Source organism: Eptatretus burgeri, chromosome 2 (genome assembly GCF_056783735.1).
Source record: "Eptatretus burgeri isolate ZD-2024b chromosome 2, Ebu_testis_v1, whole genome shotgun sequence".
In the NCBI taxonomy this organism is placed as follows: Eukaryota; Metazoa; Chordata; class Myxini; order Myxiniformes; family Myxinidae; genus Eptatretus; species Eptatretus burgeri.
Window position 1 is genome coordinate 141,748,737 of NC_140962.1, and position 24,541 is coordinate 141,773,277.

The 24,541-nt window shown below is 44.0% G+C and overlaps 2 protein-coding genes across 2 annotated transcripts; both read left to right on the top strand.

Moving 5' to 3' along the window:
- The first annotated feature begins 4 nt into the window (after positions 1-4).
- Positions 5-18,410, top strand: LOC147033363 (uncharacterized). Its single transcript, XM_085854742.1, has 4 exons — positions 5-126; positions 8,200-8,310; positions 12,883-12,942; positions 18,064-18,410. The coding sequence occupies exons 1-4, from the start codon at positions 111-113 to the stop codon at positions 18,399-18,401; spliced, it is 525 nt and encodes a 174-aa protein (XP_085710868.1). The 5' UTR covers positions 5-110; the 3' UTR covers positions 18,402-18,410.
- LOC147033364 (uncharacterized) lies at positions 18,408-22,882 on the top strand (the record flags this gene model as incomplete). The annotated part of the gene is made up of 1 exon (XM_085851440.1): positions 18,408-22,882. A coding segment is annotated over one exon (1,077 nt), but the record flags the coding sequence as incomplete, so codon positions are not given.
- Between the last annotated feature and the right edge of the window lie 1,659 nt (positions 22,883-24,541).

Consider the following 24,541-nt stretch of genomic DNA (forward strand, 5'->3'; position numbering starts at 1 on the left):
TGATTTGCAGATGTGGAAGCAACACCGGTGTTCTCCCTTTTCAATTTCAGCTTTTCAGTTTATAATTTCTCCACTGTCGTGGTTTTGTATTCTTCCTCAGCCTTCCTTGAATGTACTGCAAAGTCGGTGAGTTCCTCTTTTAGTCACTCCTCCTGTTGCCATAACAACGCAGCAACTCATCTGGAGCAAAGCAGCTGGAGATTAGTTCCTCTTTTACAGTCATTCCACCTCATAATCCTCCCAGTTGACCCCCTCAGATTTACATTAAACTTTCATAAAAATAGTTCCCAGGTATCAAAATGAAGCTGCGTAAAATTTTAGGTCCATAGATGCGGTCAACTCCGAGATATTGAGGGTTGAAAATGTGGTTGTGGCCCTATTTTTATGGTTGTTGCGAGCATCACAAAATGAACAGCTACTTTTAAACTCCCACAACTTTTTAAATATTAATGCTATAGCCTTGAAATTTTCAGAGATTATTCTTCTATAACTGCTCTGTAAGAAACATACATAAAACTGAGTATACCTCTATTAATTTTTATGACCTGATCAGTTGAAATCCAGAAAAAAAAATGTTGGTTTTGTATGAGGACCCAACTTTGAGGCCCCATATATTTTTATTGACCCATCCCAGAAGCTTGAAATTTTTTTAGGTAATGACTGTATGGTAGTAGTATTCAAATACATGTTTACTTTCCTTAATCAGTCATATATAATACAGTCATGATCCCTCAAAAATTGAAAATTTTCATTTTTCCCTGAAATTCAGGTGAGGATTGCAAATATATGACAAGGTATACCACTTCAAATTGTTCACCATTGGAAAGAGCATGTTCAAGTTTACAAAAGTGTCAAATATCAAAGTGGTATATTATTTTTAAATATATTGTTACGGCTGTGGAAATTCGCAAACCACCATCCAGGTCCCGTAGGTGAGGTATCTCTTAAGTACATGTATAGTTAGCCCCAAACCCGTTGTTTCGAGGGAATTAATGTGATTCATTCGGGCTGCGACGCTTTGAGTCAGTCGTTTTTATTTTTCTGCCTTTTATTTCAAACAAAAACCAACAAGGACGCTCGGTGGGCTTTTCCCGCCTGTTTTTCGCGCCATTCTTCTCCGCGCTTGGTGTGAGGGAGGAGAAGCGGGGTGGGGCAGCTGGCACCCGATTGGTGGATGCGCGGTGTGACGCGGCCAGGGAGGAGGAACGCCCCTCTTCGAGACCTTTCTCGAAGCGCCTCGAAGGGGGGTGGAGCAAAGAACGGGGCGGAGCAACAGGGCAGAGCTCCGGGATATAAAAGTCGGACACGGACGGAGCGGTTTTGTGGTTGCTCTTGCTCTCTTCCTGTCTTACGGCTCGATCGTCCTCTTCTCTTCCTGGTGGCCACTGGCCTGGTCTGCTCTGGTGCGGTTCCAAGACCCCGCTGGTGGGAAGGAGTGTCCGCCATTCCCCCCTCCCGACCTCGGGCATCCACGTTTCCCCCCCCCCTCTATCCGCGCTGGGATAGCGCCGAAAACTCTGTCCGTGGCGTCGAGCGGCCAACACGTGCCGGCGCGAGGCACGCCAGAGAGGCCCCACCTACCACGCTAGGGCACGGAGTCGCGGCCAGGAGGGACCACGTCGATGGACGTCGGAGAGGGACGCGACGGCCCAAAAGGAAGTCACCTTTTTCTTTTCGGGGTTTTTGTATGGATCTTGTGGCGCCGTGTCTTGCAAAGTAAAACTGTATAAGTGTTGCCGTGTGTTCGTGTATTCGGTCGTAGCTCTGCATTGTTGTTTTGTTTTTAAGTTGATATATGTGCATTCTGACTGTTTGGCTGTATATGTGTGCTCTCCGTGTGTCGTGTAAATAAAGTGCATTATGTTGAATTGTTCCCCGTTTCGCTGCGTCCTTTCCTTCGTTTGAATCTCCATCTTGCTCCACGTAAAGAGTTCCGTAGTGGGCTTAATACACCCGATAATTAATCGGAACCGTCGAGGCCGACGATAACACCGCTCGGTTATCCCGATAGCATGGAACGGAGCGCTTGAGCGGTCCGTGTCCGGAGTCGGCCTGCAGCGAGGTACGATCGCCCGGTCTACCATCCGCGTGGGTACTTAGGTAGGTCGAGTTTGGCGAACAACCCTATCCTACGCGGGTGGCCGATTGGCACGATTGTGGTGAGGTCGAAAGGCCCACCCGTGACTGGCTCCGGGCGTTAGTTCCCGGAGGGTCACGACTGATTTGTCCGTCCGGTGGGCGAGGCGGCCGCCATTCGAGTCGAGCGGCCGATCGCACGCCGGCGGGCGCGAATTCGCAACAATATTTTCTTTTTTAAAAAAAACTTGTTAACACAGTCGTGAATACATGAAGTGTGTGCATGGTGTGGGCACCATGGTAATCATAAATGATTAGTTCTATGATTCAAATTAATAACAAAAAAAATATATCACTGACTGCAATAACAACGTAATAAAACATTTCACGTAAATGATTTGAATAGGTCCTTGATCTGCTTTTCCAAGTCAGGTGTGAGCTTGGACTATCTCCCAGTTGACGACGTTAGGGGAGCATCAATAACTTTTATCACATGGACCAAAATAACCCAACAAATGTCCTCCCTTGAATGTAACTATATACACTGCTGACATCAGCAGATCAGCCACTATTCCTCAGTTCTATTTTTAGCCCCAGCCAGATGAGTTAAGCTCTTGTTATTTACAAATGAGAAACAAAGAATTACAAATTCAAATTTCAAAGTATTGTTTCATGGTATCCTAATAGCAGATGATATGTATGTACATTGTATATACATGTACTACAAGTAAAAGGACTGTTCATTATATAGCACACACAACGCGCACAGCACTGGCAGAACATCATTCATTCAAGTATTTAAAAAAAATATTAATAGAAACATTATCCCACTGATATTTGACACTTTTGTAAACTTGAATATGCTTTTTCCAATGGTGAACAATTTGAAGTACTATACCTTGTCATCTATTTGCAATCCTCACCTGAATTTTGGGGAAAAATGAAAATTTTCAATTTTTGAAGGATGATGACTGTATTATATATGACTGATTAAGGAAAGTAAACATGTATTTGAATACTACAACCATACAGTTATTACCTGAAAATATTTCAAGCTTCTGGGATGGGTCAATAAAAATATATGGGGTCTCAAAGTTGGGTCTTCATACAAATCCAACATTTTTTTTTCTGGATTTCAACTGATCAGGTCATAAAATTTAATAGAGGTATACTCAGTTTTATGTTTGTTGCTTACAGAGCAGTTATAGAAGAATAATCTCTGAAAATTTCAAGGCTCTAGCATTAATATTTAAAAAGTTGTGGGAGTTTAAAAGTAGCCGTTCATTTTGTGATGCTCGCAACAACCATAAAAATAGGGCCACAACCACATTTTCAACCCTCAATATCTCGGAGTTGACCGCATCTATGGACCTAAAATTTTACGCAGCTTCATTTTGATACCTGGGAACTATTTTATGAAAGTTTAAAGTAAATATGACGGGGTCAACTGGGAACATTTTCTTAAATTTGGTGATTTCACATGGAATGACTCTTTAGTCACTCCTGTTGCCATAACAACGCAGCAACTCATCTCGAGCAAAGCAGCTGTAGATGAGTTCCTCTTTTAGTCACTCCTTCTGTTGCCATAACAACGCAGCAACTCATCTCGAGCAAAGCACCTGTAGATGAGTTCCTCTTTTCGTCACTCCTTCTGTTGCCATAACAACGCAGCAACTCATCTCGAGCAAAGCAGCTGAGGATGATTTCCTCTTTTCGTCACTCCTCCTGTTGCCATAACAACGCAGCAACTCATCTCGAGCAAAGCAGCTGTAGATGAGTTCCTCTTTTAGTCACTCCTTCTGTTGCCTTTTTTCACACTTGGTCCACATCGACAAAAAGGTCAACATAGGCCAAAGATCAACAACTTAGGTGAGATTTCGAAAATTGTAAATTTTCATCCAATTGACTTGAAATTTCAAGAGGATTTGCATATTTGGTCAGTGAATTGAAGCACCATTTGTCTTTTTTGAGGTCAAATTTGTTTTATGGATCTTGCAAGTATCGTGCTATGCACGACGTCTCTCTTGTTTTGTTTGTTCCGATATTTTTAAAATGAGGAGAGGAAATAGGATGGGATACTGTTGATGAAATAGAATTCAGAGTACCCAGGAATGAATACACCTCGGACTAATTTGCGAAAGCAAACTTTCTATCCGAGGAAGGCCTTGACAACACGAAATAAATAGCACAAAACGACGAACAAATTAACATGAAATATTGGAACGGGACAGACGAGCAACAAATTGACGAATGACACACACAAAACAGGACAAATCCGGTTCGGAAAACAACATTGGTGAGCTGGAAACAACAACTGTAGATTTGACTTTCCACGTGGAAAGTCCCCGAAACAGAAGTGAATGATGTCTTTCCCCAAATCCTCAAGTGCCAACAGGTTCACCAGAGCAGGAAAATAACTTACGATTGGAACCAGCTCTTCATTTGCTGACCTGCTCATTGTCATCAACAAGCTGGATGCACTCCGGACGTGGTTGTTTTTTTTTTTTTTTCCAGATGCCGTTGTAACTCCACTCAGAGGCCTTCCCTTTGCATGGCTGAGGTCTTCGATGGCCCCCTTGTTGGTGTTTGCCTGCCAGAATTTCTTGACTGTATGGCTGATCCAAAGTCATGACGAAAGGAGGAATATTGCTCTTCTAAATCCACGATGCTGCTGACGACTTCCTGGTCAATGGATGGTACTCTGCCATTGCCAAGCTAAAAGCTATTACCGGGTGTGATCTGCCTGTTGCAGCTGATCGTATAAAGGATGGTGGAATGATTTGAAAGGCGTCTAAACCGTCTCCCCCACTAGCAACCTGGTGAGGAGGGTGTATGGATATGGACACTCGGTAGGACTAAAAAGAAAACCCGTCAAAGGGCGGAGGAGCTCCTTGTGAGCCAACAGCCATCCATATCTGGTGCCTGACTGTGTCTGCAAACATCCTCCTGCAGTTGGGCTACCCTTTTCTCAAACATTGGTGGCAGAATTTGCACTCCAACCACCGTAAAACACTTCATTCTGAAAAACACACAAAATATGCAAATATAACTGAAAACCCACTTCGTGGGAGTACCTCCTGTGCTGTTACCCTTCGCAATGCAGCTCACTGGATGACAGGATTGGGGCAAAGCTTTCGGGACGTGTTGTTGAGGTGACGTCTACCAGATGGCAGTCTCCTCGGGTTATCCTGAGGTGGTACCTTTGAGTGGGTGCCTGGAATATCCTCATTCAAAGAGAGCATGATCGCCTGTCTCTGCCATCATCTGAGTTCCAGCATTTGAACATCAGTATTGCAACACTCTCTGAGGTTCGGAGACCAGATAGTGGTGAGATCATGGTGGGTAGTTATACCTACAACGGGTCTGGTCGCTCTGACGGTTACCATACCCAAGGAGGTGCTGTAACCGACTCCCATGATAATTGAGGTAACACTATTCAAAGAGCATATTATGAGATTGAAGATTTGTCATTATTTGGGTGTCATTTCCCTGGTCTCTGTATATGCTCCGACTGAGGTGAGTGATCTCACTGTGAAGGAGACATTCTATGTCGCACTCGAGTGTGTGGTTGATCAGTGCCCCAGGTGAGATACTCTTCCATTCGTGGGGGATTTCAATGCATCAACTGGAACTGATGGGGATGGTTATGAGACATGTGTTGGTCCCCATGGGTCAGGAACTATGAACCAGAATAGCACTAAGTTCCTTGATTTTGCAAGAAGTCATGGACTTAGGGTGGCTGGTTCATGGTTTCAACGCCCACAGGCTCATCGCTGGACTTGGTATTCCAACGCTGGTGGAGTGGCAAAAGAGATTGACCACATGGTCAATCTCTTTTGATCCAGAATGATCCAAATACTGCAGGGTCTACCAGAGTGCTTAGTTCCTCAGTACCAACCACAGGCTTGTTGCAGCAACTCTGACGTTACAGCTCAAATCCTGGAAAATTGTACCACCCCAGCCTCGGCTGGATATTGGCAAGCTCAGAGATGAGATGGCAGTGAAGGAGTTTGTGAACAGGCTGAGTGGGGATTTGTGGGGTCTGGGTGTTTTGGGGAACCATGAAGAGTTGTGTTGTGCCTTCATGACTACCATCCTTGATGGTGCCAGTGGATGTCTTGGAACCCACCGCCAGGCAAAGTACTTTGTCTCCAAAGGGACACTGGATACCATTGACCAGAGTCGCAGGGCCAGGCTTAATGGCAGAGCTGAGCTGTTCAGGCAGTTGAGGCATAGAACTCTACGTTTGCTGAGGGCAGACAAGGAGACTTATGTGCGAGGAATCTGTGAAAGGGAAGAGCATCACTTGTGGTCAAGTGATTTTCGTCCTGCTTACAGAGGAATTTGTGCATTGTGTTCCTCCAAGCCAGTCCCTCTGTACCGCAGTCAGAGCGGAGGGTGGTGAGCTCTTGACAGAGGAGTCTGAAGTGAGGGCCCACTGGGCTGGTTACTTTGAGCGGCTGTATCAGGCTGAGCCACCAGATGTTGAGTTGGACATCAGGGTTGTAACTATCCCTATTGCTGACCCTCCAATTAACTGTGAACCACGTTAATTTGTGGAAACACAGGCTGCGGTGAACCGGTTGAAATGGGTTAAAGCTCCAGGGATCTGTGGCATTCATGCTGAACTTCTCAAGGTTGATGGAAAAGATGTACTCGTGTCATTGCATGCAGTTCTCTGCTCTGTCTGGAATACAGGCATCATCCCAACTGATTGGAAGAGGGGCCTTGTTGTCCCTCTCTAGAAAGGGAAGGGTGATTACTGGGACTGCAACAACTACCGAGGGGTGACGCTGCTCTGAGTGCCGGGCAAGGTCTTTGCTCAGATAATTCTTGATCGGGTTCACCACCATATACTTGAGCACCATTTCCCAGAGCAGTCAGGCTTCTCACCAATGTGGTCAATGATTGAAGTATCCTTGCTCTTCGGGTTCTCACCGAATGCTGATGAGAGTTTCGCCATGGGCAGCTCACAGCCTATGTTGATCTCCACAAAGCATTTGATTCAGTGAATTGGGATGCCCTCTCGAGGATTCTCCGTCCTTGCGGGGTGCTACCAAAGTTGCTCGATCTGATTTCTGAGCTAAATTCTGGTACAGAGAGTGCTGTGAGGTGTGATGGTTCCATCTCCGACTTATTTCTAGTTGTCACTGGTGTTCGACAGGGGTATGCACTGGCCCCACACTTTTCATCACTTGTATGGATTGGATTCTGGGGAGATGTCGGAGAGATCAAGCTGAGGTGCATCGTTTGGGAATGTCAAGATCTCCAGCCTTTATTTCACAGATGATGCAGTCATCTTTGTGGAGACGCTGGATATCCTTATGGGAGCCCTCCATGCACCAAATGTGGAGTCGGAGCCACTGGGACTATGGGTTTCCTGGGTCAAAACGAAGATCCAGGCTTTTAATGACATCTTGGATGCTGCTGTGTTGTCTGTTCTTGTTTGTGGTGAGGGTGTTGAGGTCACACAGAGATTCACTTACCTTGACAGTGATATTCATCTCTTCGCATGTTGTGAGACTGAGGTCGATAGATGTCTGGGTCATCCCTGGGCGTCATGGACACAATATTTGCTTAGATAAGAGAGAGAGAGACTTAGATGAGATTTGCTTCCTGTATGGTCCGTGAGCGTCAGCTGTGGCTTTATGGACATGTGGCTCATTTTCCTGACGCTGATCCTGCTCACCAGATTCTCTCAGCGTGGGAGCCTCATGGGTGGATGAGGCCAACGGGCCTGCCACATGCATCGTGGTTGCAGCAGGTTGGTCAGATCTCAAGGAGATGGGAATGGGCCAGGCATCTGCCTGGGGGATGGCAGATGGCACTGGAGTACCAGCGGAAAGTAGACGCAGCAACGCACTGCTCCAGCACATGCTGCCATACCTGACCTGAAAGGCCTTGTGCCATGTATGGCTGATGTCTTAGATGGCCTCCTTAATGGTGTTTCCCTGACAGAATTTTCTCTCGCTGTGGTTGATCCCAAGTCATGATAAAAAGCGGAATATTTCTCATCTAAAGCCACTATCTTGATGATTATTTCCTTGTCAATGAATGTGAGGTACTCTGCCATTGCCAGGCTATGAGCTATTACAACTTACAGTTATGATCTGCCTGTTGCAGCTGATCAAACAAAGGATGGTGAAAAGCTGGAAAGATTTGAAATTCTGCGGATCAAAATAGAAGATGGGATCTCCATTGTCTCTGAAGAGGAGGGAAAGGACCTGTTGGATGGTAAGTTGTGGGAATACGTGACTTTCTAAATGATGTATAAATGCTAAATGAGGTTTTTTGCTCATGCGCTGTGTTTACATTGAATTAATTCTGCTCTATTAACTTGCCGTCGCTTGCATGAAATCTGGAATACAAGTTGGCTTATGTCATTCAAAAACATAATTTTCAGCATTTAGATGATCGAGTGGCAATTTTAAGCTGATTAGCCATCATTGTTCTGTTTCTGAATGCAAATCGGACTCACGGAAATTTAGGAACACAAGAAATATACGTGGATGATAGGAGTCAGGTTCCTATCATTTCCTGTTAATACAATTAGCTTGCAGTGGCTGTGGTTATAACACAATACACACACATACACACACACACACACACACACACACACACACACACACACACACACACACACACACACACACACACACACACACACACACACACACACACATACACACACAAATGGTGGCTTTTACTTTCACCAATAGATGCAAAAATTGAGTATAATCAAACAAAAATTATATACTTGGAATGACACTCACATGCTCACAGCCCATGCAACTCTCACTCTTTCCCTCCCCCCCCTTTTTTTTCCCCCAAACATGATTAATAGTAAATATTGTCATTTAAAATTACCCTTTGCATCTATAAGCCCCAGATATGACCTTCCCATCGGTGTTAAGGAGCACGAAGTTTGTGGAGAACGCACCAACAACAAACCTTTGGCCTTTCACGAGTCCATAATCGTCGGGAGTTTGTGCAATACAGACTGCAACATTTCAACTCTTTGGACGAGTTTATCAGGAAGTTCTCCAATTGTTTTGTTGGGCAGAGGCACACCACTTTCTCACATGTATGCTTACAAGTACTTTCAGATTCTTTAAAAGCTTTTTTAGTCGTTTCATTCTACAATCACGCCGCTGAGTCTGGCAGTTCACTCAGGTAAAATGGCAGGGACTGCAAGCAGCCATCACACTTCAGGACTGGCCTCCTATATCTACCACCTTGATGTTAATTCAGCCTGGGAATTCTTGCATAGAAACCTGCTCTCTCTTATGCACAGATTCATCCCATCTCGTCTTCAGTTATCTTAACCCTCCTCCTGCTCTTGGAACTCCGAATCCTGTGGTGGTGTGGCTGTTGCTTTAAAACAACTTGCATTCTCCTCGTGGAAGGCAAATCCAACCGAAGGCAACTTCAGATCATTCCACAAAACCCGCAACAAGTGTGTGTCTGAACGAGTTTTCAAACTTGTCTCCCTCCTCTAAGACCTGGTGGTGCCTTGTCAAGTCTGTCTCTGGTGTATGCTCCCGTTCTATCCCTTCCCTCACTTCAAATGGCACCACAGCTGACTCCGCTCGTGAGAAAGCCAAATTCCTCAATTCTGTTTACTTCAAAATCTTGTGTCCCAAACCCCTCTCTGTACCCACCCTTCCCAACCGTACCCAACTGCTCCTGAATTCTGTCTTTTGCACCTGAGAAGGTGGAAAAAATTCTGGCAACCTTCGACTCTGACTCTGCAATGGACTAGACAGCATCAGCTCACATGTCCTAAAAATCTGCTCTGCTGCTCTTGCACTTCCTCTCTCTCTCTGCCATTTTCACCCTGCCATTTAGCCCTAGGTCATCTTCCATCTGTTTGGAAATGAACCAACATCACTGCATTCCATAAAAAGGTGTCAAAACGGATCCTCTTAACTACAGATAGACTGTGGTACACTGGCACGTACGGCACTTAGAAAGTGACCACCATTGCACCTCACATGGAGCTTCGTAAATTTGATGGATTCCTAATGATTTCAGTGTGCTGAATCCGAATAGCAATGTTTACATTGTGAAAAATTTGAACGTGACCTACTTCTCGAGGCCTGAACCCCCAAAAAGGGAAATCCCCTTTTAGTCAGGTTGCTGAGCCTTAAAATCATTACCTGCTGGTCCAGAGCACCAAATTTGGTATACACATACATTGGACACTGTCAATAACTTCAGAATAGGTGTTGACGTCCACGATGTCATCGGGGGTGCCACTGGGCTGATTTTCCAGTCAACCTCCTAATTTTTGTTCTCCCTGAAGAAATGACTTGCACAAGCATTTCCAGATTTCTGGGATTTTCTGCCTCAAAGCAAAAATAATTATCAGTTACAATTATCGACCGCATGGGAAATGGATGCATTGATTCCTGAACTATCAAAGTACTAGTACTCAACGGTTATGTGGTGTCACACATCGTCCGAATCACCATCGCTGTCATCATTCAACATTTCAATCTCTTGCGGGGTTTCATCGATGTTCTCACCGTTCTCGCAGGAGCGTGGGTCCGTACAAAAAACACCCATTCACTCGACATGCACATTTGTTCGGTGAACACTTAGCTTCTTTGCAGCCACACAAGTTAATTTTGAGCAGTTCTGGAGGTCAAGAATCCTGGGTCATCCAACGTATCGAAATCCCATCATTGTTAGAAACCCATCCATGATCATTTGGGCTCGGAGCATCAATAACAGAAATTGAGGGATCGGCGATCTTTCACGATTTGGTAGTTCTTGCATCTCTTCATATGTTTGATCAATGCATTTTGTGAAAGAGCTGGTCTGTACTCAAGTGATATTGAGCAGAAAAGACGATAGTGGGCCTCATTAACTGATGTAACTGACTAAGACTGCCCATATAGCTCGCACACAAAATGCTCAAGTGCATTCTCTAGATTGCTTTTGAGCTCAAACGAGACACCTGGAGAACGAAAAGCATTTTCACCTCTTGCGATAGCCATGAGATATGCACGCTCACTCTAAGCTGTCTAGCCTGGGTTTGAATCACGACCCAGCTATAAACTGTCTCACCGGTGTTTCACAGGCAGGGTGATTCATCAATATGTGTATGGTCTCTTGGATGGATGTTAAACTGGGCATCACATTTGCCAGAATTTCTCCCTTCTCTCTAACCTCCTCCCCCATCATCCTCCTCGCCCCTCTTTCCCTTCTTCTCTCTAATGTCCTCTCTCCCTCTCTCTCTCCCCCCTCTCTCTCTCTCCCACCCCACCCTCCTCTCTCTCTCTCTCTCTCTCTCTCTCTCTCTCTCTCTCTCTCTCTCTCTCTCTCTCTCTCTCTCTCTCTCTCTCTCTCTCCCACCCCTCTCCCACCCTCACCCTCTCTCTCTCACAACCCTCTCTTAGTATTCCTGTCAGTGAAGCGATGGGTGGTATTTGCTAGTATGCATATAATAATACAAGGAACTTCAAAGCAGGAGGCCATTTGACCCATGAAAGTCTGCGCTCTTATTACCAACCTATGGCTGTTTGTCCATGCTCAATTTTTTTAATCCTGAGTGTCAAGCAAGGAAGCAGCATGTACCATTTTTATGTCTTTGGTATGACTCGACCGGGGTTCTAACCACCGATCCACAAGACTCAGAGTGGACGCTCGAACTATGAAGTCACTGACGCTGGTAAAAAAAAAATCTTTGAAGGTAGTGCTCTCGAAAAGAAGCATGTCCAAAGGCAAAGCAAACGAGAACGTGCAAAATTTTGAAGATGATACCATCCTACTTTGTACTCTTCCTCATCCCTCCACCAGACAGTCTGTGACAGCCTCATTCTCTGCAAAATGTCCAAAAAAACAGCAGTCGTTCAGTAAAATGGAAAAAGCCTTTTCATGCAGAAAGGTCCGGTGCTATCGCTTTGCCCCACCCTGAAGACCGATATGGATTCAATCCTCAATTTTTTTCAGTTGTCAGTCTCTGGGAAATATACAATCTTTGGAATTCTTTATGATTTGCTGTAACCTGTCCTGGGCAGGTGATAACCTGTCTTGGCCAGGTGATATCTCAAATGGCCTACAAAGCTGATTATTGCTTTTGAAGTCTTTGCAACGAAAAGTCCGACCTCAGCCATCCTCAGCATATAATGGTGTACAAGTCCTTTTCCCAAAGAGCTGGTAAATATGGCTTCCCATTATGGGCTCGTGCCGGGGTTTCCTATCTTGCCCCTGAAGCGGGTAAGTCAAAGACCTTCTGGTTCCTTGTCGTCTCATGGCAGAGGCTGTCTCACCTTCTTTTTCTCACTCAATACAGACAGGTTTGTCACCTTGTTTGTTTCACTGACTCTTATGGCTTTCTCTTCCCATCTTCTTGCCTCTTCGCTCAACCCCAGTCATCACAAATCGCACACATTCTACCAGAAACACCTACCTCCTTACCTCCTGCAAATCCAGCTGAACACTGAACTCTATTCCTTTGTCCTCTTCTCTGACATATGGAACAGTCTTTATCAGTGAAATGTCTCCTGCTTTTCTTCCTTGCCAATGAAGTGTGCTGTTCACCACCACTTTGCAGTGCCTCCCATTTATACCTCTTGAGCATTGCGACACCTGCTCAGACTCTGTCCCCCTTTTGCCTGTAACTCCAGTATGCAATGATATGGCACTTGTGTTCTCACTTGTTTCCCCTTGAGGCCCACTTTCTCTCTTTTGAGCTTTCCCCTCTGTTGCTGCACTCTTCCAGCAGCACTAACACTTGTGTATAACTGTTTTCCTGGTATTTAAATTGTTCTTGTAATCCCAATTCATATTTTATTTCAGGAATGGTGAGAACTGTGAAAGTTGAGCCTGCATCATTGGAGCTCATGGATATTAAAGAAGGTAATAGATATTTGCTGTATTGATCCAAAAGGCGGTGGAATGGGAATGGATTTTTTTTCTGAAAAATGGAGAAATGAATATCTCCTGCATGTAAGCCCCAAATGCTCGAAAGTATCTTCTTTTAACATACTTTTGTATTATTCATACAACATCTAAGGACACAACTGGGAGCATCTGGAGTCTGAGCTGCTGAAAAAGCTGAGCTCCACAAAGTAATATGCAAGAGTTTTTAGCGTGGAAGAAAAGCCATCCGAGACGTTCGGATTCCGAGTCAATTCTCTTTATTCAAACCGCCACCGTCCAACCCACTCGTCCTATTCCAGCTCAATTGGTACCGGAAATCCCTCCCTCCCCCGATAAACCAGAGCTCAAGCATATTTACATACTAGCAAATACAAACCATTGCTTCGCTGATAGGAATATTAACAAGGGGGAGAGGGAGAAAGGAGGGAGGGGGAGCAAGGCAAGGAGGGGGTGAGAAATGGGGGGGGGAGTTAGGAATCAGGGGAGAGCGAAGAAGGGGTGGAGAGCGACGCCTCACCACATGTCGCTCTAAACTCTGGGAGGAGGGTGGGAGCGAGGAGAATGGGGGAGAGACAGGAGGGGAGAAGGGGGAAAGTCAGGGAGGGGGGATTGCCCCGGCTGCCGGCATTAGTACAGGATTGAATGAAATGGGGTATGTTAAAACAGCATGTTCAAGCAAGTCATACTAAACACCATCTGGAGATGTCCATGGGGGGCGGAGGGGGAGGGGCTTTGGGAGGAGGTAAGCTTGAGGGGAGGAGAAGGAAAGAAAGGGTGTTTTCCTTCAATCATCGAAAAAGCCGCACTCGTGTTCGTGCCTTTATTTAATTTACGTACACATTTTACAACTAAAATGCAATAAGAACGAGAATCTCTTAACCTGAGCGAAATTTCAAATTTTAAATGGCAGAATTGATCCTAGCAGCAGTTTCAGCTGCAAAAATAATTGTGTTTATTTATCCAATTCGCACATTCATTGACACCCCTTCCTCTCCTCGACCTCTGAAGAGTTGCATGGTTGTGGAGGGGGTTTGGAAGGAGGTTGGCATGAGGAGAGGCGAAGGGAAGGCAACGTGAGGGAAAGGTAAGGTAAGGCAGCATGAGGGTTTGGGGGAGTGAGGAGCCATGTGGGAAGGGAAGACAGAGTGAAGGGAGGGGAAAAAGTGTGAGGGGTGGGGAGGGGAAGACAGCATGAGGGTTAGCGACACCGTCATATTAAACACCTCCCAGAGACACCAAAAATGTCAAACTATGTCCGAATTGGACAAATGAACACTTTTTTCAACAGTCGGAACTGCTGCTGAGTTCAATTCTGCAGCTTAGATTTTGTAAGTTGGCTTCACTTTAGAGAGTGTCGAGGTTACGGCATGTGTGAAAATGAAATAAAGCCACAAACACTGGCGTCTCCGGGTGGTGATGAGCATTGCAATGTATCCAGCGATTCGTCGGTATGATCAGGCATTCAATATGAGGAAAGTCAAAAAAAAACTTTACTGAGTAAAGTGAAAAAAACAAATAGAAAAGAAAGAAAAAAAATATATACAAAGAAAAAAAAAAAAAAAATACAAAAACTTTTTTTTTAAGCAATCATTTAATTATTTAACTTTCTTTTGCATTTTCTTTGCTGGATCTTGGGTAGATAGATTAGTATGGTGTTCGTGCAGGAATGATGAGCTGAATGGCCTACACCTGCGTTCGATTTCCTTGTATTACCATTAAGATATCATTGCAGCCTGTTCCAAGTCAAGGCATTGTCGGGCAGGCCAAAAAAAAAAATTGGCCAGTTAAGACCCCATCGATGGAGAGCGAGTTGTCCAAGGATGCACATGATAAAGGATATAATTAAATAAGGCCGTTAATTATCTTCAAAAGGGGTGTTTCAATTAACCCAAACACACAATTTTCACTCGTGCACTCCCTTGGAGTTCCATTTGTATGCATGCAAAGTTTCAAGCTGCTCGGTTTCATGGTTTTGGAGTTATGGAGGAAACGCACACAATGACACACTGACATTTATTATTACAGACGAGCAAATGCAACCTGTCACTTCACTGATGGGAATATTAAGTGGGGGAATAAGAAGGAGAGGAGGGAGAGAGATGGGATAGAGGAGGGAGAATGGAGGAGGATAAGGTGAAGAGAGGGAGAGGGAGAGGAGAGGAGCGAGGAGGGATGGGGGAAGGTCAGGCAGCATGAGGGGAGGGCAAGGGAAGGCAGTGTGAGGGGAGGGCAAAGTTAGGCAGTGTAAGGGGAGAGCCATCTGGACAAACCACCACCCGAACATAACCACCGTCCAGACACGTCCGGAGATAACCACCATCAGGACAGCGGGTATACTAAGGTTGGTGGAGAAAAAGAGGGGGGGGAGCGGGGTGGAGGAGCGAGGAGGTAGGGAGATTGAGTCGGGTGGGGGAGCAAGGAAGGAGGGGGGAACGAGGAGGCATGGGGGAGTGAGGAGCCATGTGGGAAGGGAAGACAGAGTGAAGGGAGGAGAAAAAGTGTGAGGGGTGGGGAGGGGAAGACAGCATGAGGGGAGGGGAAGGCAGTGTGAGGGGAGGGCAAGGTAAGGCACTGTGAGGGGAGGGTCTGTCCAGAAATAACCACTGTCGAGACACGTATGGAGATAACCGCCATCTGGATACGTGTGGAGATGACCACCATCCCGGCATAACCACTATCCAGATGAGAGAGAGGCGTGGGAGGATGCTGCACTATATTAGGAGGGGGTGGAGCAAGGGTGGGACAAAGAGAAAGGGGTGGGGGTAGGGGAGTTAGCAGAGAGAATATGTTGTGCTTTATGAACAACACAAACACACACACACACACACACACACACACACACACTCACCGTGTAACGGGTGGAAAAAACTTGGCTCTGTGATTTAGAAAACACTTTCATATGGCGAACGGCTCAGAAATCGGGTACTATCAAATATATTTTGCTTTGAAACTCACAAAGAGAAACATGTAACCATTGTAAAGGACACTCAAGTCATATAAAATAACCAATTGCTTTAGAAACAGTCACGAGGACAAAGGAAAACGTGATCGCTCGTACGCTGCTGAGGTTAAAAGTTAAAACCTCCACCACCCATTATCATCATCATCAAAAGATACTGGATGATACTTTGCAACCACGGCACCCATAACCAAACATGCAGGCATGCACACACTCCCGTGGAAAGTCCTTTTACAGATCCAAATCTACCCTTACGTACCATGTCCGTGTGTGAGGCTTACCCACCTTCACCTTGTAGCAACTGCCGATTGTACATCCCAATTGGGTCACAAACTGGACCACTATCGACTGTAGGGCGCTCAGTAAGTGGCTGAAGCACTCAAGTAAGCAGTCCAATGAAATGGTTGATAAGGAACGGCTGGCTTGACAAGTGATAGCAAGCTGATTGGTAATGGCACATACCTGCAAAAAACTAAACATCGCCGATTTCTTAACAGTTTCAGATTTCACTCCTGATTTTGAGTTATTTAGTCCACATGATCCGATCTTCCAAACTCAAATTATATTTCGATTAATTATATACTTTAATTTGTCTGTGAGAGTGGATCGTGAAAAATCACATCATACAATGCATGAAATCGCTCTAAGCTTCTAATTTGAAAACTATAGCACTTACAAAAGCGATGTACACAGCAATTTCTAAGTATGTAGATGAGGCTTTCAATGTTGTGAGTGAGGAAAGTGAAAAAAAACAAAAACATTTTGAGTGTTTTATCGTTAACAAACCATTGCGGCCTGTTCCAACTCAAGGCATTGTTAAATGAGCAGCCCGAACAAAATGGCGAATTAAGACCCCAGCGAGGAAGAGCGAGGTGACCAAGGAAGGAGGAAGGTGTCTGAGGATGCACCTGATGAAGGATATAATTAAATAAGGCCGTTAATAGTCTTCAAAAGGGGTGTTTTAATGAACCCAAACATCCAATTTTCACTCATGCACTCCTTTGGAGTTCCTTTAGTATGCATGCAAAGTTTCAGGCTGTTTGGTTTTATGGTTTTGGAGTTATTGAGGAGACACACACACACTTATTAGTGTAGATAGATAAAGCTCTTTCTCACCACTCACTCTGATTCACTGACATATATGTGTTGTACTCTCTCGGTGGACTCTTACAGATCTCTGCGATCGATCGTTGATTCATATAGATGGAGGAAAAAGTTGAGGCCATATTCTTGAAAATGCGCCAAACGTGTAAACAGATGACACTGCTGGACTTCTTCAAGAAAGTATATTATAAGGCTTCCTGACTGCTAAAATGACACCGAGTGAGACATGAATTAATCACTTTAGAAGAGTAAGTAATGATCACCAAGGCGGGTTTGCTTAGTGTATACATATGGGTACTGGTGCTTGAATATCGTCGCTGCACTGCAGAAAAATGGTGGCTAAGATGGCGGCAGCAAACCTGCACAGAAAGATCACCCGTCTCTAAAGGTCACTTTTCCCATTTCCCTTAAGTGGTCTTTCTATACAGGTTTGAGTGTGTAATGTTGAACAATACTGCAAATAAAAATGAAAGACTAATTAAACTTTGTTTAACTTCAGATATATAAGAAATGCAACTTTACCAACTAGAACGGAACTCAGTAGAGCGCATACTTCTGCCAAGCTGAACAGTTTACATTTTGTATCCCACTGAAAGACCAGATCTGCATCCGGACCTTAACCAACATCTGAATCGGCTTGTTCTTGTCACCTACCCAACTCATCCACCAAGTTTCGTCATAATCCGTCCACAACTTTTTGAAATATCATGCTCACAGACAGACAAACAGTTGTGAAAACATAACCTCCATCCACCTTCGGTGGTGGAGGTAATAATAAAATATTAACTCCACGAATGGTCTCACCAGCAATTTGCTATCAAAGAACACATGCAGAAGCATTTGGGTTTGTCCTCTCCACAATTTAAAATTTCTCAGTTCGTGTTAAGTGTCGATTCCACTGCTTTCCGTTCAGGAGTGTAAAATCAGCATGATGTTTGAGACTCGATGTTGGTTATCTTGGCAAGATTGTCAAAATGATTTATTTAGTTTTTTTTAAAATTAATTTTGTTGTTTTTGTGGTTTGATTTTTGCAGAGAGACAAGAAGAACTGGTAACGAGTCCCTCCACCAAGAGTAACACGAGGTCAAGTGAGGAAGAGCGCGATTCCATTCTGACCTCCAATATTTCAAAAAACAAAGGCGGTTTCATTCGTGTTGACGTGCGTCCATGCAAGTGCACAATTTGTGGAAAGATACTTGTTCAGTCATCATCTCGTGCACGCCACATGAGAATCCACAGCGGTGAACGACCATACAAGTGTTCGGTATGTGGAAAAGGTTGTATTCAGCCATCGCACTACAACAGTCATTTGAGGACACATAGCGATGAGCACCCACACAAGTGTTCCAAATGTGGGAAATGTTTTATTTAGCCAGCACACTACGGCATTCATTTAAGGATTCATCATGATGAGCTTCCATACAAGTGTTCGGTGTGCGGAAAAGCGTTTATTTGGTCTTCAACCTATCGCACTCATTTTAGGATTCATAGTGGGGAGCGCCCTTATAAATGCACTATTTGTGGAAAAGGTTTTATTCAGTCATCACACTATTGCAGTCATTTGAGGATACATAACGGTGAGCGTCCATACAGGTGTTCAACATGTGGGAAAGGTTTTATTCAGTCATCAACCTATCGCACTCATTTTAGGATTCATAGTGGGGAGCGCCCTTATAAATGCACTATTTGTGGAAAAGGTTTTATTCAGTCATCACACTATTGCAGTCATTTGAGGATACATAACGGTGAGCGTCCATACAGGTGTTCAACATGTGGGAAAGGTTTTATTCAGTCATCAACCTATCGCACTCATTTTAGGATTCATAGTGGGGAGCGCCCTTATAAATGCACTATTTGTGGAAAAGGTTTTATTCAGTCATCACACTATTGCAGTCATTTGAGGATACATAATGGTGAGCATCCATACAGGTGTTCAACATGTGGGAAAGGTTTTATTCAGTCATCAACCTATCGCATCCATTTGAGGATTCATAGTGGGGAGCGCCCTTATAAGTGCACCTTTTGTGGTAAGGCATTCGCTATTTCATCAGACCTTCAGCGACACGTGGGCGTCCATAGTGAACATCCGTACATGTGCAGGATATGTGGGAAAGGTTTCCTTTCATCGTCGTCCTTTCGAGATTACATGAGGATTCATAGTTGTGAGCGTCCTTATGAATGCACAACTTGTGGAAAGACTTTTAGGCAGTCCTCAAATTATTACGTGCACTTGAAAATACATCGGAAAGAACGTCCTTATAAATGCACCGTTTGTGGCAAAGGTTTCCGTCAGTGTTCCGGACGTCACCATCACACGAGGACACACAGCGATGAACGCCCGTACAAATGCCCCAAGTGTGTGAAAGTGTTTCATATATGGTCGATGTGTAAGAAGCATATAAAGACCCATTTCCTACTCAACAACATCCAGATTGCTTTTGACAAAGGACTGTGAAACCTGTGCTCATGACCACCTGCACAGAGCAACCACCTGTTCATAGTACGCTGACCTTTTACTCAGCGGCGACCCGTGTAACACGACAAGTGGCCACAAATATCGGCCGCGCACACAACACCAATACACCGATTAACAAAATGATTCACAAAGTATTGTTACAACCAGTTTGGATTCCAAGAATGGGAAACCGAAGACGTAAGGTTTTCGTCAGGGTTCCAGACTTCACCATCACATGGGAACACTTAGCGATGAACGCCCGTACAAGTGTGTGATGTTTGTTAAAGCATTGTGTATGTTATCATCCTGTAGAAGACATATACAATCCCATTCCAGATTCAAAAGTACACATGATGTTTTTATCAACGCGTGGCGCAACTATTGTTTGGTCCAGTTGCAGGCAGCGAAGGAAGGGTATTCGAAGCGAGGAATTTTCAGTGAAGTCAAATTTAAGGTGTTCAACTTTTTCAAGAACAGCTTCCAACATTATGCTTGGCGTTTGGCTTAATGGTTAGGGTGGTGGGCTTGGGATACCTCGGGTCCTGAGTTCAAATCCCGCTCAGCTGTTGAATTAATACCAGGTGGGGTTAACTCGGCCTGTCATCCTTCCGAGGTCGGCAAAATGAGTGCTAGCATGCTGGTATCCTGTGTCGGAGTGGTGACCCATCCAGGATTGTGCCCAATAGCCAAAGAGACTGCTTTGGCAGCACCAACGCTCTGCACAGAGTATGGTCCCAATGGATGGATGGATCCAACATTCCTCACTCCAGTATCGAAGGTGAAAAAGGGAGACATACCAGTGAAGGACTTTACGAGTTTCCACCAGAATTCAGAAGATGATGAGAAACTTGAGAGATTTTACTGCAGGTACGCTTGATGTTGGACTCTGGCTTGTCGAAGAACTGATGCACACTGGTTGCGGGCTAGGCAGAGGGACATTTGGTTCCCATAAGTTTGGTTTGCCAACCAGGTGGAGAACCTAAGCCGTTTATGGCAATTGCCTCGACACATGCAACATTATACCAACATGAGGATGATGGAGAGGTTCAAGGAGATTGAGGACAGTGGGAGGCATGCTGGCATAATCTGGTGAAAGAGAGAAAGCATTCAATTGAGAAAGGAATTCCACAAACTATCAATGCCAGATCAAGTCTGCTTTGCTGAATTGCCATGCATGTTGGTATCGGGACAGCTATCTGCAGATTGTCAACTCACCACTTTCAAAAGGATGTGATCAGAAGAGCCAAGAGAATAGCAGTAGCAGAGCAGGTTTATGGGGACATCAGAAAAAACAGCTGCCTTTTGAAGACATGTGAATGGGAAAACAAACAGACTAAGTTGGCTTGCTGTTTAGCACAAGGCTTTAGTTGCAATTTCTTGGTCTATAATTTTATAATTCAACTGGCATGGTGGCAAATGGTGTCCACAGATGAGAAAGGGAGAACTAGTGTAGGAGGATAACAGATAATCCATGTTTGAGGAAACATCATCATAGAGGGAGTTGTCACAGTTCAGGCTAGGAAAGGGGAGGGTGGGGGTGAGAGTTGGCAAGGCGACCGTAGACCACACAGAAACAGGAGGTTAGTGGAGGGAAGGACAAAACAAGAAATACTCCCTGTGGGTGTGGAGTTCAGAGAGGTGCAAGGGCTGTGAGGAAGGTAATTGCATTGCCACACCACCATCTGGTTGAGAGCTGTGTGTATCTATGCCGTTGCGACTCGTCAGGTAAAAAAAAACACAAATTGAGAACACTGTGTGAAAAAGGTTTCTATTCTATCAGACAAATACTGTCAGGTGGTGTAGATACTGCCTGGAGAGCGAGAGAGATTTGAGAAACTCGTTTGATGTCCTCTGACATGGAGAGACTCGCATAGTGATTAAGGGAGGAGTTGCAGAGACTGGGGATTTTGATGCATTAATAAAGGTGGGGGAGAGGGATGAGTCCAGTAGTCTTCTGTACAAGGGGGCAGGTGGGCTTCAGGAAGAGGCATCATATTGGGTAGAAGCAGGTTGGTAAGAGACAGCAATGGGATGTAAGCAATGTAACAGCCTGGGCTGTGCTTCTTTCGTCAAAGTTCTCACAGATGATCACAAGAAGAAAATCTCATCAAAAAGTGAATGTGCTGTTGATGTTTGTTCATCCCTCAACTTACAACCCTGAAGTTGTTCTTATACTCCCCTATCCTTTCCCCACCTTCCACCCAAGGTTTGTTTATTTTAAAATTGACCAAAATTTGTTCCTTTGACTGTTTCATTGCCCCATTGTAAGGCAGTTGACATATGTATCACAAAGCAGGTTCCATACAAAACTTATTAAAACTCAAGATGACTCCTTTTCAGACTCGATTTTTAAAAAGTTTGATGTAGAAGTTTTATTACGAGAGTTTGGCATTGATAAGATTACTTTCACTAATATATCGAAAATTGCACATATATTCCTCATCATAAGTCACTCCAAGATATTATCTGAGCATCAGGAAGTGTTTGTTATTAATTTCGGTATTAAATGTAAAGAGATAAATCTTTGTATTCCTCGGCTTTTCTGGATCCCAAAGCTTCATGAGTACCCGTACAAGTATAGGTTTATAGCAGGTACCAGGCAGTGTTCCACCAAACAGTTATCGGTTATAGTTAACACAGGCTTACAAGTTGTTAGGGAACAGTTTAGGAAATATTGTTCAGCAATTGAGAAGAATTCTGGTATTAACACTTTCTGGAGCATTAATTCTTCTTTCGAGTTCTTTGAGATGGGATTAGATGCCTCAATATCAAGTCAGTTGAAGTTTTTGATTTTTCAACTTTACTGTATATACAAATTTGGATTTAGTCCTAGTGAGGGATTCACTCTTCAAAGTGATTGACAAGATTTTTAACTCTTTGAATAAGTTTTTATGTGTCAGGTTTGATAGAGCATTCTTTTCCAAAATGAAGTACTCAAGTTTTCATTGTTTTGATAAGCAGAAGTTTAAGGATGTTGCTAATTTAATTTAATTTAATACTTTTGTGTCTTCTTGTGGGATAATGTTTCAACAGGTTAAGGTTATTCCCTTGAGTGAGAATTGCATCCCCACACTGGTGGACATTTTTCATATTTTCTGTGAATTCTCATTCATGCAGAAACTGATGAAGGAGAAAAAAGTTAGGATTAGCTAAAATATGATCTCATACATGTCGTTATATAGATGATATTTGTGTGGTTAACTATAATTTTTTTGAACGGCAGATTCTGAACAGCAGATACTTGGTGGAAACACCAGATAGCCTGATTGTAAACAGGAGGGGTAATGATTGTACAGTTGCTGCATATCTGGATGTGTTGGTTAGAGTTGGACAGAATGGCTTTTGTCGAAGTGAATGTCATAAAGTTGATGATTTCAGTTTTCCTGTCGTCTTGTACACCTTTCCATGTAACAATATTCCAATTAAATTGGGTTCCAATGTCTTTTCATCTCAGCTACTTTGATTTGTAAGCATTTGTTGAGTAAAGGATGATTTTGTGGAACGTGCTGAGAAGGTTTTTTCCATCATGTCAAACAGTGGATATTTGGCTGATTGTTTTATCAGGTCTTGTGAGAATGTCTTTAGACACCATCATCACCTTTTATTTAAGTTTGATTGGTTTTCATGTAAACAAGTTCCGATTGCATTGCATTTGATATACAGTGCCTTGAGAAAGTTTACACATCCTTTGAAAATTTTCACCTTTTGTAGCCTGGTATTAAGTTGCATTAAATCAGACTTTTTTTCCACCTTCATTTATACATCATAACCCACAACTTCCAAATGAAAAACAAATTATACAAATTTCAGAAAATTAATTCAAAATACAAAACTAGTTCATATCTTGGTTGAATAAGTGTCCAGCCCCTGAGTTAATACTTGGTGGAAGCACCTTTGACAGCAATTACAGCTGTGAGTCTGTTTGGATAGGTCTCGACCAACTTTGAACACCTTGATGAAAAATGTTTTCCCATTCTTCTGTACAAAATTGTTCATGCTCAGTCAAGTTGCATGGAGAGTGTTGATGGACAGCAATCTTCAAGTCTTGCCGCAGATATTTCGATTGGATTGAGGTCGGGGCTCTGACTGGGCCACTCAAGGGCATTTATCTTTTTGTTCCTTAGCCACTCCAGTGTAGCTTTGACTGTGTGTTTTGGGTCATTGTTATGTTGAAATGTGAACTTCTGTCCCAATTTCAGCTTTCTTACAAATGGCAGCAGGTTTTCCTCTGGAACTTTTCTGTACTTTGCTCCATCCATTTTCTCTTCTATCATGACAAGTGCCCCCAGTCCCTGCTGATGAGAAACATCCCCATAACATGATGCTGCCACCACCATGCTTCACAGTTGGGATGGTGTTCTTTGGGTGATGTGCTGTGCTGGGTTTGCACCAAAGGTAACGTTTTGCAATTAGGCCAAAAAGTTCCATCTAGGTTTCGTCAGACCACAAAACGTTTTGCCACATGGCTTCAGAATCTCCAGAGTGGTTTTTTGCATACCTCAAATGGGACTCGAGGTGGGCTTTTGGAGTAATAGCTTCGTTCTTGCTACCCTACCATACAACCCAGACTTGTCGAGTGCTTGGCATATTGTTGTCATTTGCATACAGTGACTAGTCTTTTCCATGAAGGCCTGTAGCTCTTTCAAAGCTGCAATTGGCCTCTTGGTGGCCTCTCTGATGAGTCTCCTCCTTGCTTGCTAATCCAGTTTAGAGGGACGGCCTGATCCAGGCAGAGCCTTGATGGTACCAGACGCCTTCCACTTCTTAATTATTGTCTTGACTGTGCTCCAAGGGATATGCAGGGTCTTTGAAATATTTTTGTACCCATCCCCTCATCTGTGCCTTTCCACAGCTTTATCCCGGAGGTATTTTGAAAGCTCCTTGGGTATCATGGTTGAGTCTTTGCTGTGAAAAGCACTACCCAGCAGATGAAACCTACAGGAACAGCTGATTTTATTCTGAAAGAATCCGAATCACTACAATTTAACACAGGTGGAGGCCAATTAACTTGGTGTGATTTTACAGGTGATTGGTTACACCTGAGCTAATTTACAATT